Source organism: Pongo pygmaeus, chromosome 1 (assembly GCF_028885625.2).
Source record: "Pongo pygmaeus isolate AG05252 chromosome 1, NHGRI_mPonPyg2-v2.0_pri, whole genome shotgun sequence".
Lineage (NCBI taxonomy): Eukaryota > Metazoa > Chordata > Mammalia > Primates > Hominidae > Pongo > Pongo pygmaeus.
The window spans coordinates 22,439,181-22,458,141 of NC_072373.2; the positions used below are offsets into that span (position 1 = coordinate 22,439,181).

The window sequence follows — 18,961 nt, forward strand, 5'->3', positions numbered from 1 at the left end:
TATGCAAAAACAGGCTGGTTGCCTCAGGTTATAGCTGCTTTGAGGAAAGGGATGAGATTGCTTCTACCTGCAGAGGTTTGAAGCAATATGAGTGTTCAGAGTTCTCAGCACTGTCTTTTGCTACCTGAAGGTTCCAGAATGTTGTCCAAAAGACAGAAACTGAGACAAAATTAATATAGAGTTTATTTGGGCCAAGGTTGAGGACTGCAGCCCAGGAAACAGAGAAGTGCTGCAGAGAACAAAAAAGAGGCTCAGGTTTTTAAAGAAGGACAAATCAGGAGAGGGAACATACAAAAGTCTTTTGTCAGGAATTCTCACTGGTTTGTAGAAATAACATTGATTAATGATTGGCTGTACATTGTTGAACTATAGGGTATGAGTTATGGTGTCCAGAATATGGCATTGTTGGGTTAATTTATAGCTATTGGTGACACTCAGTCTGGAGTCCACATAGCTGGTAGATTACTTAGCTCAATTGGGAGAATAAGATGTGACTGCAGTCACATTTCAGTGCCTCTCTGGCCCTGCTTATTTAAAGGGGCTCGCATTTCTCATAAAAAGTTTCTTTTCTTTCTCACATCTCATGTCTTGGGGACTTCACTCATTCTGAATCTACACCCTTAGCCTAAGAGGTTTGGTCAGTGTTGTGCAGATCAACATTTTGCACCTTCTGATGGGATGCACTGAGAAACATTGTTCTTGTGGTATTCCAGCCAAAAATGAATTCTTTGAGACTAGTCATAAACATCAGATGGCCCCAGGTTGAGTGTCACTGTACATAATTAGAGACCTATACCTTATAAAACTGTTTTGAGAGATAGGGAAGACTGAGGAACTGTTCTAGACCAAGGAAAATTGAAGAGACATGACTACTAAATGCAACACATGTTTCTCAGTTGGATCCTGGGCTTCATAAGAAAAGGAGACATTGTTGGGATAACTTGAATTGGGTCTGTGAATTCAGATGGTAAGTTTTTTAGTAATGTTAATTTTTTAAATTGAGAGGATTGCTTCGTGATTATGGCAGAGTGTCCTTGACTTTGAAAGATACACACTGGAGTATTTAGGGGTAATAGGGCATAATATCTGCAGCTAGCTTCCCTTCAGTGGTTCTGAAGAACACTAACGAAATCAGTACATACACAGTAATAGAGAAAATGCAGTAAAATATTAACAATTGGGGAATCTGGGTTAAAAGGATACAAAAATTATTTGTACTATTGTAACTGCTAATAATAATGAAATTATTTCAAAGTAAATTTTTTAAAATTTCTGAACTCATAAATTCTAATTATGAACAAAATGTTTGGAATACTATTGTTAATCAAATTGATAACACTAGGAAGTGACTCTGGCCTAATACAAAATAAAGGCCCAGCAACTTTGTATTTTGTAAGAATATTGTGGTGGAAATACACAAAGAAAAGTATCTAATTTGGTCTCAAACTAATTTGCCTTTGGATGGAATGTAATGCATGTGAAGCAAATGGCAATTATTATTTTCATTTTGGTCCATTATCAACCTTGATGAGACCTTCTCTGACTATATAATCTAAAGTAGCCACCCTCTCCCAAATACTTTTTGCATTGCCATATATATATAATTTAGAACTTATTATCTGAAATTAGTTCATTTTACTCACTTTTCATTGGCAGTCCACCTCTACCAGAATATAAGCTCTGTGAGAGCAGTAGCTGTCAAGACCTACAACAATTCCTTGGCACCTAGTAAGCACTCCATAAATATTTGGTAAATGAATGAACAAATCAGTATTATTGTAATATAAATTCCTGGAACATGCTTTCACCAGGCCTGTCATTACATATAAACAAGCTGTATTCTATGGGGACAATATTTCTGCAGTTCAATCTGATATTTTGTGTTTTATGTAACTATTGGAAAAATAATTTCAAGTTTTCAATTGACCTTTAATTCCCTTTTTTCCTTTTGTGTTTTGAATTGTGTTAGTCAAAGTGAAAGGGAAGAATTTGAAAGTGAGTTCAAACAACAGTATGAACGAGAAAAAGTGTTGTTAACTGAAGAAAATAAAAAGCTGACGAGTGAACTTGATAAGGTGAGTGATTGTCTCATATTAATTGAGTAGTACATGCTAGATGTTCAACACTGATAGGAATTGTGGGTATAGCTTTATATTTGGCATACATTTTTGTTTAATAGTCTTTCTCCTGAGTTATGTTGCTTCTATGATATACGCAGTTCTTTGTTATAATAATCTGATAGGAGTCTTCTGAAGAGAGAGTTTTGCTTATCTCCTTTTATTCTTTGTCCCATTTATTTTTTTTTGAGCCTCTTATTTCACTCTCCATCCATATTAGTCCATTTTGGGGTTACTATAAAGGAATACCTGAGACTTGGTGATTTACAAATAAAATAGATTTATTTTGGCTTATGGTTCTGCAGGCTGTACAGGAAGTGTGGTGCCAGCATCTGCTTCTGGTGAGAGTCTCAGGAAGCTTTCAATCATGGCAGAAGGTGCAAGGGCAAGGGAGGGAGCAAGAGAGAGACTGGGGAGGTGCACACACTTTTGAACAACCGGAACTCAGTGAGAACTCACTTATCACCAAGGGGATGATGCTAAACCATTCATGAGGGGCCTGCCCTCATGATCCAATCACCTCCCACCGGGCCCCACCTCCAACACTGGGAATCACATTTCAACCTGAGATTTGAAGGAGACAAACATTGAAGTCATATCACCATCTGTTCTCTTTCTTACTCTTTTCTTTCATATATTCATCATTTACCCCATTATGGATGGCTAAGGTCAGGCCAAGTTAAGGCTGTCCCTTGGCAAGAACAGGGACAATTAGGCCCAACCTGGAGAAATTGTAACAGCTGATTCATATTCACAAAGAACTGGTAAAGCTAGAAATGACACCAGGGTAGGTGATAATCTAAAGAAACCATCTCAGCTTAATTTCTAGCTTGAATACAGAATCATGTATTGAACTGAGAAGTAGCCATATTCATGAACAAAATTTCAAATACTTAAAGGATTTTTTTTCCCACTTAGTATCTCAAATTTCCCAACTTCCCACCATTCTGCATTTCTTGTGCTAATTCCTAACAAGCAGTTGTAAAAATCCTAATATTAACCAGAAGTTTATTGTTTGTTTGTTTTGATACAGCTCGCTCTGTCGTCCAGGCTGGAGTGCAGTGGCACAATCTCGTCTCACTGCAACTTCCGTCTCCTGGGTTCAAACAATTCTCCTGCCTCAGCCTCCTGAGTAGCTGGGACTACAGGCGCACACCACCACACCCAGCTAATGTTTGTACTTTTTAGTAGAGACGGAATTTCGCCGTGTTGGCCAGGCTGGTCTTGAACTCCTGACCTCAAGCAATCCGCCCACCTCAGCCTCCCAAAGTGCTGGGATTACAGGCGTGAGCCACCATGCCTGGCCTCATGAGCCACTGCGCCCAGCCCAGAAGTTTTAATAATTCTACTTAAATTTAAATAAGAAGGGCTGGTTAATTGTATTTTATAATGATATCCAGTATTTTCCTCCAATAAAAATATAATGTTCAATTATTAGTTATTCCAATAACAGACTGAAAGACCTTGACTTGTAAAATAGAGACTCTTCCTTCTTTTTGTTTTCTATATAGCTCTGTATTTCTCACTATTTTCCCCATGATTATTTAGCATTTAAAATGCTAAATAAGTATTTAAAACATTTTTTAAATGACTGCTTGTTTTCTAAGCCTTTAAAAAATGACTGGTTGAAAACTACTTGAGAAAGAATACTGTTCGTATCATAAAGTCTTGTAAAGCCAACGTACACAAACATTGTAGAAAGTGGCTGAACAGTAAGTAATATAAATTGATTTTTTAAGCCATGAATAGTGCATGAACTTTATTGTATAACAGTTATTTCCATTGAAATAAGACTAACAATATTTAAACTTTGTCCAAGCAGGTCACATAATTGTTATTTCATGTGTTGACCAATTTGATTACAAAATTTAATGTCATTTTGTCCTATAAGACAGAATTTTAAGATTCTGTTGAGTTACCTACTAAAAGATGTTATTACATTTTAAGAAAAATTGTATTGGAAAATAACTTGAATGTAGATCAAATTTTTACATTCAATTATTGGTTTAATTTCATTGTTAGCCATACATTTCTGCTGAGTTTATCCAAAATATATATTTAGAGAGAATTTTTCAAAACTTCTCATTTGATTAAAATTGTGTTGCAGTCTAATACATCCATGAGAAAGGGACATACTTAGGCCTAGTATACGTAGTGAAGCCTCCTTGATGAGGCCTGAAGGATAGTTTGTTTAAAAAAAAAAAAACGGAATTACCCATTCTTGCTAAATTGAAAGATAGGTAGGATATGAGTAGCACTTTAAGAGCAAATTCATATGGTAGGTAAATATTTAATGTCCAGTGGTTACAGGGCAATATTTATTCCTGAAGAAATGGGGGAGATCTGGAATCTGTTTCCATTTGAACCTCTGCTCTGTTTCTCCAACTTTTGTTCAATTTTTGCATCTCTCTCTTCTTAATTCTCAGTCTACCTTTCCCTTTTTAATTCTGTCTGTCTCAGTAGTGATAAACTGAACTTCACTGCACATCTTCACTTTCCATTTATTCATTTTCCAATTTGGTTTGAAATGGGTAGTTTCCCCAAGGATGACCACAGAAGCATTTGCCATTGCTACACCAACTGTTCCAGTGGGAACCAGCTTGAAGAGAACTGGATCTCTTCTTGACAGAATTACAGATACAGAAGTCAGAAAGCAATTATTAGGTTAATTTTGAAAGGCATATATTGTAGATTTTCACATTTTTAAACTCCAAAAATGAAAACGTTTAAATGAATTTTTAAAAATTAGATGACATTTTTGTAAATCTTATAAGCCCCACTTTTTATTAAAAGATAATTCATTGCTGGCTGGGCACAGTGGCTCACGCCTGTAATCCCAGCACTTTGGGAGGCCGAGGCGGGCAGATTGCTTGACGTCAGGAGTTTGAGACCAGCCTGGCCAACATGGAGAAACTCCGTCTCTACTAAAAATACAAAAATTAACGTGGTGGCACATGCCTGTAGTCTCATCTACTCGGGACGCTGAGGCAGGAGAATCACTTGAACCCAGGAGGTGGAGGTAGCAGTGAGCCGAGATCGCACCACTGCACTCCAGACTGAGCGACAGAGTGACAGTCTGTCTCAAAAAATATATATATATATCATTGCAAATATAATTAGCCATCTGGTTTCCCTGAATCTCATAACAAATTTTTAAAAATTAGCCATTTATGCAAGTGAGTAAAATTAATTGTTTACAGTAAGAAAAGTTGTAATTTTTTTTTAAATTTGTTTTGTTTTTAAAATATTTCAAAAAATGTGGAAAATATTTAACGTGAAAGTTACCCATAATGTGATCACCACAAAAGAGGTATTTTAATTTTGTATGTTCCTTTCCGGGTATATCCTTATTATTACATAATTGCAATCATGTGTACAATCCACTTACTAATCTGCCTTTTCACTTAAAATGTTAAGAGCATTTTTTCGTATTCCTGTGTAGTCTTCTTATAAGTCAAATGTGTCAATGTACAAATAGTAAAACCTCATTTTCAAACATGAAGAATGAACTAATACTTAAAATTTACTATGTGCAGGTCATCTTCTGAATTACTTCATATAACTCATTTAATTTTCACAATAACTCTCTAAGGTGTACCCTTTTGTTCCTGCCATTTTATAGATCAAGAAACTAAGTCAAAGAAGGGTTAAACTACTTTCCCAATCACAAGAATAAAAAGTAGGATTTGAATACAGGTAGTCAGGCTCCAGAATCCATGCTTTTATTTGGTAATAATGCAAAGATTAACTTTTTTCTAACCAATTCCACATACATTAAGCAATCTATTGAAAACTACTTGTCACTGTTGTAATATGACAGTGCAGAGTTTGCATTTTCCTCCTTCTCTTGCAGACCTCCAACTGAAACCCCAACCACAAATGTGGAAGGGCTATAAAAAATAATGGTAATCCAAAATGGATATTAGTGCAGGAATTAATGAAGAGAAGATGCTGCATATACAACTCTCAGAAACAGCTGATAGACTTCTGGCTATGCTAATATGAAGAAATTGATTAATCTTCTAAAAAAATACTAAAAAGCAAATGCAATTGTCAAAAACAACCATTTCAGAAGTCTTGGAGTTAACCAGAGGAAGATGACAGCTACAAAACACTGCTAAGATAAATTAAGGACTATCTGAACAAATAGAGAGATAAAGTATGTTAATGGATTGGAAGACTCAACACTGTTGGGATAGCAATTCTCCCCAAATTGATCTATAGGTTCTGGGACATCCCTGTCAAAATTCTGGTAGGCTTTTTGTTGGAATTCACAAGCTTACCCTTAAACTTACAGAGGAATAGAAAAGACTAAGAATAGTTCAGATATTTTGAGTAAAGTTAGAAGTTGGAGGATTAACACTATATAATTTTAATACTTGCCATAAAAATGCAGTAATCAAAAAGATGTAGTACTGGCATAATGAAACGAAATGAAGAGTCCAAAAATAAGCTCTTACATTTATGGTCAGTTGATTTTTCTGCAAAAGTGCCAAGGCAATTCAATGGAAAAAGGATAATCTTTTCATATAGTACTGGAACAATTGGATATCCATATGTGAGAAAAAATGAACTTGGATCCTTACCTCATACCTTATACAAAAATTAACTCAAAGTGGATCACAATCTGAAATATAAAAGGTAAGCATAGGAAATCTTTGTGATTCAGTGTTAAAAATGTCAAGATAATGACATTAAAAGCACAGTGCATGAGAAAAGACTAATGATAAACTAAATTAAATCATTCAATGATTTAATTTATTTAATGATTTAATGATTTAAATGATTTAATTTAATTTAATTTATTTAAATGATTTAAATGATTTAATTTATCATTAAAATGATTAATCATTAAATGATCGATTTAATGATAAATCGATCATTTAATGTTAAATGATAAATTAAATGATAAATGATAAATTAAATCAAAATTTAAAAAGAACATTAAGAAAATGAAAAGACATGCACAGATGGGGAGGAAATATTTCCAAATCATTTATCTGGAAAAAGACTTGTATTCATAATACGTAAAGAACTCTTAAGGTGGACGTGGTGGTTCATACCTATAATCCCAGCACTTTGGGAGTCTAAGGCGTGAGGATCACTTGAGCCCAGGAGTTCAAGACTAATCTGGGAAATATAGTGAGACCTTATCTCTACACAAAATCTTTTTTAAATATTAACTGGGTGAGGTGGCACATGCCTGTAGTCCCAGCTACCTGGAAGGCTGAAACAGGAGGATTTATGTGAGTCCAGGAAGTCAAGGCTGCAGTGAGTGGAGATGACACCACTGCCCAGAGTTTGACCCTGTCTCAAAAAAAAAAAAGGAAAAAAACCTCTTAAAATATAAACAACTCAGTGTTTTAATGGGTAAGAAAGCCGAATAGACATTTCATGAAAGATGATACATGAATAACAAATAAGCACATGAAAAGATGTTTGTCATTAGGAGAATGCCACTTAAAACCACAGCAAGATACTGCTGTATACCCTTGAGAATGGCTATAATCAATTGGAGTGACCGTATCAACTACTGACAATGATATGGAGGAACTAGAACTTATACACTGCTCAAAGGAGTATAAAATGGCATAGCCCTTGTAGAAAATAGTTCCAAAAATTCTCAAAAAGTTAAACATATACTTAACATACAACCTGGCAATTCTGTTTACTGAAAAGAATTGAAAGCATAGTCCCCTTAAGACTTACATATGAATTTTCATAGCATCATATTCTCATAATAGTAAACAACTGGAAACAGTACAGATGTTTATCAATGGTGCATGGATAAACAAAGCATACCATACCCATATACTAGAATACCAATCAGCAGTAAAAAGGAGTGAACTTCTGATACATGCAACAGTATTGAGGTTCAACTTCAATAATCTAAGTGAAAGAAGTCCAGTACAAAAGACTACGTATTCTGTTATTTCATTGATAGAAGATTTCAGAAAATGCAGAACTACAGAAACAGAAAGCAGGTCAGTGACGCCTAGAGAAATCAGAGTGCGGACCAAGATCAATTGTAAATAGGCATGGGGATATTTGTTGAGTATTAGAAGTGTTCCAAAACTGGATTGTAGCAATCACTATACAACTGTTTTAAGTTTGCTAAAAATCATTCAAGTATACACTTATAATGGGTGAATTTTATGTTATATAAATTATACCTCAGTAAAAGTGTAAAAAAAAACTGGTAAACTGTATTTTCAGAGGCAAATGGCACACCCTAAGGTACAAAACCTAAATCTCTTGTTTGCAATAGACAAATCAGTATGTGCCAGCAGTGAGTGATAGCTTCCCTGGATCTCATTTCCTTTTGGGAAGACAAGGAGGTTGGAGGTAGAATTAAATGGAGTATTACAGACAAACTCTATATGCATAAAACAATTTGTTGTTGTTTTGCCAGAGGGGAAGAAATGAAACTTTGCTTTGTGATTTGTGCCAAAATTGCCTATCTCTGCACAGAAATACAGGTTCAAAATGCACACCAATAAAATCCTGTGTCATTGGTAGGATTCCTAATAGCTTAGAATTGAGAGTTGGCAAACTATGGCCTCTGGCCAAATCTAGCTCCCAGATTGTTTTTGTCTGACCCACATAATAAAAATGATCTTTACATTTTTAAATGGCTATTTTTAAAAAGAAGATGACGATGATGTGAGATTTTATGTGGCCCACAGAGGTGAAAATACTTGCGTCTGGTTCTTTACTGGAAAAGTTTGCAGAGCCTTGACTTAGAACCTGGTTGTGGCCTGTATTAGTTAGGGTTCCACAGAGAAACAGAACCAATAGAGTGAGTGTATGCGGGAGGTGGGGGGTGGTATATGTATGTGTGTTGGGAGCAGGAGAGATTATAAGGAATTGGCTCAAGTGATCATATAGGCTGACAAGTCCCGAGATCTGCTTTGGGCAAGCTGGAGACCCAGGAGAGTATATTTTGTAGTTCCAGTCCCAAAGCTTGGCAAGCTTAACATTCAGGAAAAGTTTCTGTCTCGTTTCAGGTCTGAAGGCAGGAGAAGCTGATGTCACAGCTGATGTTCCCCCCTACTATTGGTGCAGTCAGCCTTTTTGTTCTGTTCAGGCCTTCAGTTGATCACACGGGGCTCACATACATTAGGGAGGGGGTTCTCAGTCTGCCAATTCAAATGTTATCTTATGCAGAGACACCCTCACAGACCTACCCAGAATAATGTTTGACCCAATGTCTAGGCACCTTGTGGACCAGTCAAGTTGACAATCATATGGCCCTTTTATCCCTAAAAACCTGTAAATCCTCTAGGAGCAACTTATCTTCATCAAAGTTGAGTAATCAAGAAGAAACTAGCACAGTATCTCTACAAACATACAAAAAAGGAAGGAGTAGTAATAAATAACAGATGAGACCATTTATCAGAAAAAAATGTAGCGATGAAATAAAATAGTATGCAAATATTTTTTCATTAATTTTTTTTTTTTTTTTTTTTTTGAGATGAAGTCTCACTCTGCTGCCCAGGCTGGAGTGCAGTGGCACGATCTCTGCTCATTGCAACCTCTGCCTCCCGAGTTCAAGCGATTCTCCTGCCTCAGCCTCCCAAGTAGCTGGGATTACAGGCATGTGCCACCACACACATCTAATTTTTTTTTATTTTTATTTTTTTATTTTTTATTTTTTTTTTTAAGCAGAGATGGGGTTTCACCATGTTGGCCAGGCTGGTCTCAAACTCCTGACCTCAGGTGATCCTCCCACCTCGGCCTCCCCAAATGTTGGGATTACAGGCGTGAGCCACTGCACCCAGCCTTTTTCATGAATTTTCTAAAAACTTAAAGCAAGAACTTTTTGCCTCTGTGACAGATTAGCTTACATCCTACCACCTCACCAAGAAGGGCCATAAAGCTGGATTTTAAAAATAATACTATACAAATACCACTTATAGTATTCATCTGTAAGAAGTCATTGGAGTGACAACAAGGAAACCAGGACTTTACTGACCAAGATCCTAAAGGGAAGAATGAATAGTATAGAGCAGTGAGCCCAACATTTAGTGCCACTTTTCCTCTTTAGGCATTTGCAGATATGAAAGCAGAAAAACCTCAGAATCCAGGACGTTGAACATGGTATTCCACAGTTTTACAAGGCTGGAGAGAGAAAAATGGAAGTGCATTGCCTATCAAGTTGCAGGATCCTTAGTAAATAATTCAAACTTTCAGTTGAACCCATTGAAAGCCTACATTTTAGGAGTAAGGGTGAGTAAGAAAGATGAGTCCTCAGTGACTGAAACCCAGCCTCCAAGTATTTCAATCTTTGATCTATCTTTACTCTGATTGCCTACCAAAAGAAAAAGTAAATACTCTATGGAGGAAGATATTATCCAGAGTCTTAAAATTATCTAAAATTTTTATACACGATATGTGGCATGCAGTAAAAAATTACCAGCCATATCAGCAAATACAACCAAATCATTGAAAACCAAGAGAAAAAATTCAACAGCAAAAACAAAATCAAAAAAGGGAAAATGAAAACCAGGCAGTCAGTAGAAACAGACCCGCAGGAGTTCCCAGTATGAAATTTTTATGAATGGACTTCAATCGTGTGATTTGTTCAAGAAAGTAGATATATGAAGAATTTCAGCAAAAACTGGAATCTATACAAGACTGTCAAATAGAATTTCCAGGAGCAAAAAATAAAATAACTAAAAGACTCAATAGAACATTTTAACAACAGATTGGAGAGAAACAAAGAAAAGGACTGCATATGTTAAAAAAAAAAAATTTAGACTAAAGCATAGTCAGGGATTAGAAAGGAGGATATAAGACATAGAGGATGTGATGAAAAGTTGTAACATACGAATAATTGATTTCCCAAAAGGCAAGAAGAGAGAGATGGTGGCAGTGCAATACTTGAAGAGTGTTTATGGCCCAGAATTTTTCCAAACCTATGAGAAACATTTAGCCACAAATTCAAGAAATACCCTAAAAGTGAAATAATTAATAGAAATCAGACCCCACTTAGACAAATCCTAGAAAAGCGGCCAGACACCAACCAACATAAAATTCTAAAAGCAACCAGAGAAGAAAGACACATTGTGTTGAAAGGCGTGAAACTTCAACTGAAAACTGACTTCCCAACAGAAAAATTAAAAATGGAATTCAGAAGAAAAAGAATGTCCTAAAAGCGCTATAGTAAAATAACTGCCAACTTACAATGTTATTTACAGCAAAAAATGCCTTCCAGAAATGAAGGCAAAAATTCAGAATGTGGAAAACTGCAGGACAACCTACATTCTTTTCTTTTTTTTTTTTTTGAGACAAAGTCTCGTTCTGTCACCCAGGCTGGAGTGGAGTGATGCAATCTTGGCTCACTGCAAACTCCGCCTCCCAGGTTCAAGCAATTCTCCTGCCTCAGCCTCCCGAGTAGCTGGGACTACAGGCGCATGCCACCACGTCCGGCTAATTTTTTGTATTTTTAGTAGAGATGGGGTTTCACTGTGTTACCTAGGATGGCCTCGATCTCCTGACCTCGTGATCCACCCTCCTTGGCCTCCCAAAGTGCTGGGATTAGAGGTGTGAGCCACCGTGCCCGACCAGGACAACCTGCATTCTTCAAGTCAAAAGAAAAATAAAGGTGTTGCATGGGAACCTATAAATAAAATAGACTTAAAAGACGTATCAGGCCAGGCGTGCTGGTGCATGCCTGTAATCCCAGTAGTTTGGGAGGCCACAGCGGGCAGATGGCTTGAGCCCAGGAGTCTGAGAACAGCTTGGGCAACATGCCAAGACCGCAGCTCTACAAAAAATTTAAAAAATAAAAAATTAGCTGGATACTAATTTTTTTTAGCTGTAATCCCAGCTACTTGGGAGGCTGAAGTGGGAGGATCGCTTGAGCCCAGGAGGTGGAGGTTGTAATAAGCTGAGATCACAACACTGCACTCCAGCCTGGACGACAGAGTGAAAACCTGTCTCAAAAAAAAAAAAAAAAAAAAAAAAACATATGTCCAACCATTAAGCTGTGTTTTCTTATTGGTATCATGATTCAATTTAACAAACTTAAGTTTTGTGATATGTTGAAGTAACTGGAAACTTGAACTATTACTATTTATGTGATGTTAGGAAATTTGTGAAATTTGTAGTATGATGCTATTGTGGTTGTATTTTAAAAGAGAGATCCTTATTCTTTAGAGATACATACAGCTATATGTATGGATAACATTGTGTGATGTCTAGTATTTGTTTCTGAATAATACAGGAGGAGGGGATAAGAGAACAGGCATACAGGCCAGGCGTGGTGGCTCACACCTGTAATCCTAGCACTTTGGGAGGCTGAGGTGGGCTTATCATCTGAGGTCAGGAGTTCGAGACCAGCCTGACCAACATGGTGAAACCCTGTCTCTACTAAAAAGACAAAAAATTAGCCGGGCGTGATGGCGCACGTCTGTAATCCCAGCTACTGGGGAGGCTGAGACAGGAGAATCTCTTGAACCCAGGAGGCAGAAGTTGCAGTGAGTTGAGAACGTGCTGTTGTACTCTAGCCTGGGCAACAAGAGCAAAACTCTGTCTGAAAAAAAAAAAAGAGAGAGAGAACAGGCGTACAAGTGAAACAAGATTGATGTTGAAGTAATCATTGTTGAAATTAGGTAGTGGGGCTCATGGGAATTCATTTATATTTTCCTCTATTGTATATGCTTGAAATTATAAGCTTTTTTAAAGAAAAAAAGATGACATAAAGACATTTTTGGACCAAAAAAAAGAAAGCTATTACCAACAGAAATAGGCAATTCTTAAGCCAAGTAGAGAATGTTCACAGAACCAAGTCACTGTAAGATGTAAGGGAAAAGCAAAGATAGCAGGAGAATTCAGAGTACTTGATATCCAAATTCAGTGAGCAAAAGGGATTATTATAGTAAGACAAGCATTTTTGGGTAGATGATGTTGAGTAATCAAATTTGACAATACCTGTCTGAACACCTCGAATTATTGGTCCTAAAAGTCATGCATGTCTTAAAACTACCTTTCAGCTTACTACTTTGTATGAGAACTTAAGTATACACAACCAGCAGTTAGAAGAAGAGGTTAAAGATCTAGCAGACAAGAAAGAATCAGTTGCACATTGGGAAGCCCAAATCACAGAAATAATTCAGTGGTGAGTGCTCTTTTAAACGTTTTTTTGTGGATGATTGTGAGTATGTGGCCAAGTTGGTGTGAATTCCAGGTGGCTACTAATAATGGTTTTTATCTCATTTGTCAGCTATGATAAATAAGTTACTCTGAAAAGCACAGTTTTATTACTGATCTGTTGTGTTCTACTGTGTTTTCTGTTAAGTTCCTCTGTTCCCTAACTCTAACAAATGTCCCATACCAGCATTTAACACAGCTTCATTGAAATCTGATTATCATTACTTTCTAAGAAAATGTTACCACCTCCAGAGTCAAAGTTGGAATTCATCTGCTACCTATGGATGTTTCTTTCTAAGACCAAAACTCCTGTATTTGTGAGTATTTTAAGAAATGGAAGGCCTGCAAAAAATACTTAGAAGTTAAAGTACTGTACTGTTACCTTCTATCATGATTATACCAGATTAATTCACACATGGCATTTTTAAAACCTTAAATGGTTACATTTTAGTTTTATCAACTCTTTCTCAAGCTCTTGGGATTTAGTTTGGAGTATTCATCTTAGTAACCTTCATATTCGTTTATTAAACGATTATTCTGGTGCTGGTAAAAAAATTTCATATTTTAATAATACATGGAGAAAGTAGAATCTAATGAAGACTGTATTTCCAAGTAAAAATAGGTAGCTTAACTTTTTATATTTATTTAACTTTTTAAATCCTTTTTGGCAAATGGCAGGTGTTTAATTTATATCAAAACAAATACAGGTTGAGCATTCCTAATCTGAAAATCTGAAATCTGAAATGCTTCAAAATGTGAAACTTTTTGAGTGCTGACATGACACCACAAGTAGAAAATTTTAGACATGACTTTGTGATGGGTCACAGTCAAAACTTTGTTTCATACACAAGAAATTATTATAAAACATTGTAAAAAATTACCTTCAGGCTATGTTTATAAGATGTATATAAAACACACAAATTTTGTGTTTTGTCTTGGGTCCCATCCCCAAGATAATCTCATTATGCATACTCAGGTATTCCAAAATTCAAAAAAAAAAAAAAAACACCTGAAATCCAAAATACTTTTGGTCTCAAGCATTTCACATAAAGGATACCCAGCCTATAGTTTCATCATATATTTGTAGATCAATCATTTCTAGGGAATTTTAATTCCTGTATGCATATTTGGTTCAAATGTTTTTCCATTAAGAGTTCTTATGCTTATAATGTTTCTATTCAGTGCATATAAAGGGAATATGCAGATTGTGGAAATTTATTTGGGTTCCAGACAGTACAGTTATTGGTTCATTAATTTACATCCATATCATCAAGTCTGCATTTCTGAAGCAAAATCCATTTTAATCTTTAACCAAGTTTATAATGTCAAAAATTATGACTTGCCATTTGTAATTCTATTTTTATGTTATCAAATATATATGTAAGAAGGAGCTGAAAATGACTTTTCAGAAGACAGAGTCAAAACCTGTGATACTAGACTACTGATTTTTTCAAGTGTCTGGCATGATGAGTTCAGCTGGAATGGGAAGTGGTGCTAGTAATGGAAGGAAGCTTTCAATGTGGTCTTTGTAGAAAGGGTTAATAGAAAGGGTGAAGATGAAAGTTTTATATGATGCCACAAAACACCCAGTATACACTTTTCACATTCAAACAAAATATGCAGAAATCAGAAATACAAGGAAGTCACTTTGCCTGAAAGCTGTTATTAACCCTACTTTTTATTTAGAAATGGACTAATAGATAGCAGATTGGCAAAAACCCAAAGGGAAAAAGTAAAATATATATTCCCTGTTCAACTTTCTTACCTACTTGAAAGTTAACTCTGTGAGATACAATATCCAAACTTATAAAGGTCAGAAGACTGAGTTATTTTCATTTTTTGAGTTTAGTATACAGATTGAGTATTCCTTATTCAAAATGCTTGGGACCGGAAGTATTTTGGATTTCTTTTGGATTTTGAGAAGTTTGCATTATACTTAACAGTTCAGCATCCCTAATTCAAAAATTTAAGCATCTTGTCAGTACTCAAAAAGTTCCAGATTTGGAGGCATTTCAGATTTTGGATTTTCAGATTAGGAATACTCAACCTTCTTTTAAAAAATGTAATGCTCAAACAACATTATAGGACCTCATGACATATATAGCACTTTAAATGTTTCCTAGAACAAATGAACAGTTTTAATACAAAACAAATACTGCAGTATATAAAACCTTATGTTAAGTCACTTCTAATGGCTCTTGAACTCCACCTTCTCTCTCTTTTGCTATGAAATATCATTGAATAGATACTGACTTTTTAAAAATAAGAATGTAGTGTTGAGAGAATTATCTCAGACTGGTTGCTCCAGAAGGGTGGGAATAATCAGTTAAACTAGACTGTGTGTTCTGAAAACCCTGAGTTTAGTAAAATATCCTACACCTAGTTTGACCAAATGGGAGAATTTATGTAAAAGAATAGTAGGAAATAAGAGTAATAAAGTTACTGCAACACAGTTGTCATGAATACTAAGTAAGAATTTTACCTTCACTTATTTGTAAGATGGAGAAGGTTTTTGCAAAGGTAATGGTGTTAATTAAAATGATAATTAGGCAAATAGCTCTTAACAGTAATGTTCAGGATGAAGTAGAAGTTAAGGTTGAAAATAAAGTGAACAAATGCAGGAGACATTGTGAAAGAAAAATCTATAGGACTTAATACTATTTACAAATGAAGGGCAAGAGATGAGGAGAAATTAGTATTCCTGAATTGTGAGTTAAGAAGGTTGAGAAAATGATGGCATCATTGAAGTAGGAAAGTTAAGAGGGGTAACCACCCTTGGGGAAGATAATACAATCAATTTTAGCTGTTATTTTATTTTGTTTGTTGGTGAGACTGAGGTGATCCTGAGGCATCTTAGTAGAGATTTCTCATATGCTTTTGAAAAACTAACATAAAGATTAGGATTAGAAATGTAAATTTGGGAATTAAATTCCTTGTGAATAAGGCCAATGAAGTGGTTGAGATCTTTTTAAGGAGACAAGAAAGAAGGAGAATGGTAAGGGTTATATTATAAAAGCTAGATGAAACAGCTCTGTAGAAGAACCAGGAGAAGGGTTTAATAATTACAAAGCGTTTCAGTAATGAAACCTTTGTCTCTCTTTATTTAAATCCACTCACATTATTTGAAACATTCTTCATTCAGTAATGCTCATTCTTGTATAGTAATAGCTTCTATTGATTAAAACATAAGAGTGTTCCGTTCATTAGGCTGGAAATTCACATGTATTCTTATTTAGTTATTACACCAGTCTTGTGAGATAGGTATTTTTACTATCCCCATTTTTATAGGTGGGATAACAAAGTTAGAGAAGTAACTTGCCCAAAGTCACACAGCTGGTAAGCACCAGAGCTAGGATTTGAAACCAGGTCTATATGACTTAAGAATCAAAGTTCCTAATTACTATATATGCCCCAACTTTTCAGGAACTGTCCCTTATTTTTCTTTTCAATATACCCAATGTAATGGTATTTAATAAGTATTAACTAATTGATAATTTGAGAGAACTTGGAAGGGAAGGATTAAATGTGCCAAGAGAACACATAGATCTAAGTTGGCCTTCTGTAGTTGAGTTTTACAGATTAGCTTCAGCAAAATAGTTGAGGCAGGAATTAGACCTCGGGAAGTATAGAGTAGTGAATGGAGGGTTTAATACTAGAGCAATTGCATGTATGGAGTATAACAATGAAAGAGGGAAAATGGAATGTTTGGGGGATTTGTCAGTGAGGAGAACAGGGAACTTTTGGATTTGGTAGAGTTTGTACATGTTTCAAGGAACCAATGGAAATAATGAAATTGAAAATATAAGGTGTAGTAGGGAGGGTGATTATGTATAGTAATAATACCTATGTTATTAAGAAATATTTGAATGATTTAGCCAAATAAAAGATGAGACACCTACCTCTAAAACTGTTTTTAAAAGTTAAGAGAATGAATATGAGTAAACTTAACCAAATGGCCTAGAAGCAACGAGCAAGAGATAGTGTTGGGGCCAGGTGCGGTGGCTTACGCCTGTAATCCCAGCACTTTGGGAGGCTGAGGCGGGTGGATCACCTGAGGTCAGGAGTTCGAGACTAGCCTGGCCAACGTGGCTAAGCCTTGTCTCTACTAAAAATACAAAAATTAGCTAGGCGTGGTGGCATGTGCCAGTAATCCCAGCTACTAGGGAGGCTGAGATAGGAGAATTGCTTGAACCCAGGAGACAGAAGTTGCAGTGAGCTGAGATTGTACCACTGTACTCTAGCATGGGCAACGGAGCAAGACTCTCTCTCAAAAAAAAAAAAGAGAGAAAGATAGTGTTGGGGTTGGAGAAAGTAAGATTTTTTTTTAATGAGGTTGAAAAATAGACAAATAGCAATGATTATGAAAAGGAGTTGTGTGAGACCTAGAGTCCAGTGGAACTTAAATGGCATGAGTTACCCTCCAAACCAGTAATTTTCTATAGCCAAGAAAAAGAAATAGGTTTAATCAAAAGTTAGGAATTAGTGGAAGACTGCAGTTGTAAGGTGTTCAACATGTAAATAAATGTGTTCAACATGTAATGTGTTCAACATGTAAATAAAAAGCAAAGTTAGAAAAAAGATTGTCATATAAAATTCCAAATAAAGTCAGTTTACAAGAGGTTGATTTCCAAAGTTAATAAAACACATTGGACTTCACAATTTCTTGCAAATGTGCATAAACTAAGATCTCTGAGCTATGGTAGATACTAAACCAGCACTAGGTGAGACCTGTTAGCCTGGGCACTTAAAGGATAATACAGTTTTCTTTATTGTTACTATGTAAGTATCTTTTTTGTATTCTAAAAAAGATAATCTTCCTTCATCCCAATTTATTCTCTATACTATAAATCAGGTAATTAAATGAAAAGATTGCAGTCACTTGTGGTCAAAGAATTTTAGAAGGACACAACCCTTGCTACACAAACATTCTTAAAATAATTTCCAAAACCATTTTTCTTTAACAGGCAATAAAAATATGTACACGTACGTAGAGCCTAGGAATATGTAACTGTCCCTAGAGCGGACAACTTCTTACCATGGTTTTATTGCATCTCCATATTTTCTTTTGCTTGTACTCCGAAGACAACCTCCCATCTAAGAGAAGAGAGCAACAAGCCTCTTTTAAAGGGCCTCTTTAAGATATATATGAATTTGACTCCTCGGGAGTTTACATTCTAAGAGATACTAAAGCAGAGCTTAGGAGTTAAACATGTCTGCTGTATGCATCAGTTACATACTGATTTACCTGAAATATACTTTCCTCGTAGCTTCAGTGACCTGGATTTTATCTGAAAACAACCAGCCTGCACAAAGACAAATTGTCTTCCCCAGAGTGTGTTAGAATACACTTGTGAGCATTGCAAATTTCAACTCCATTTTTTTTGTTTGTGCAGTATGGCTTTCTGTATACCAGTGGTTTTCATCCTTCCTGAGAATAGGACCTTCTTTTGTAGATTTTTGTAGATATGCTAGACTCCTCCCCTCACCTTCTCCCCACTTGAGGGAAGTGTAAGAAATGCAGATGTTTTCTTGAGAAATTCTAAAATGTGGAATTTGTCTTACCAAATATAATTTGAAAACTTTCTATCTAAAATTATAATTGTATCGTCAGCTAGATAGCCTTAAGACAGTAAGTAGAAATTAGGTTTTGGTAGACTTTAATCTTCTCTCTCTGTCATTTTGTTGATCAT

The 18,961-nt window shown here is 35.7% G+C and overlaps 1 protein-coding gene across 11 annotated transcripts in view; it reads left to right on the top strand.

Annotated features, from left to right (window-relative positions):
* CDC42BPA (CDC42 binding protein kinase alpha) overlaps positions 1 to 18,961 on the top strand; it is a 331,226-nt gene that overhangs the window by 228,303 nt on the left and 83,962 nt on the right. For all 11 annotated transcript variants that reach the window (XM_054467753.2, XM_054467687.2, XM_054467761.2 and 8 more), the window contains 2 exons: positions 1,970 to 2,075; positions 13,115 to 13,239. In XM_054467753.2, the coding sequence (XP_054323728.1) occupies positions 1,970 to 2,075; positions 13,115 to 13,239 (231 nt within the window). The remainder of the gene's footprint in view (positions 1 to 1,969; positions 2,076 to 13,114; positions 13,240 to 18,961) is intronic.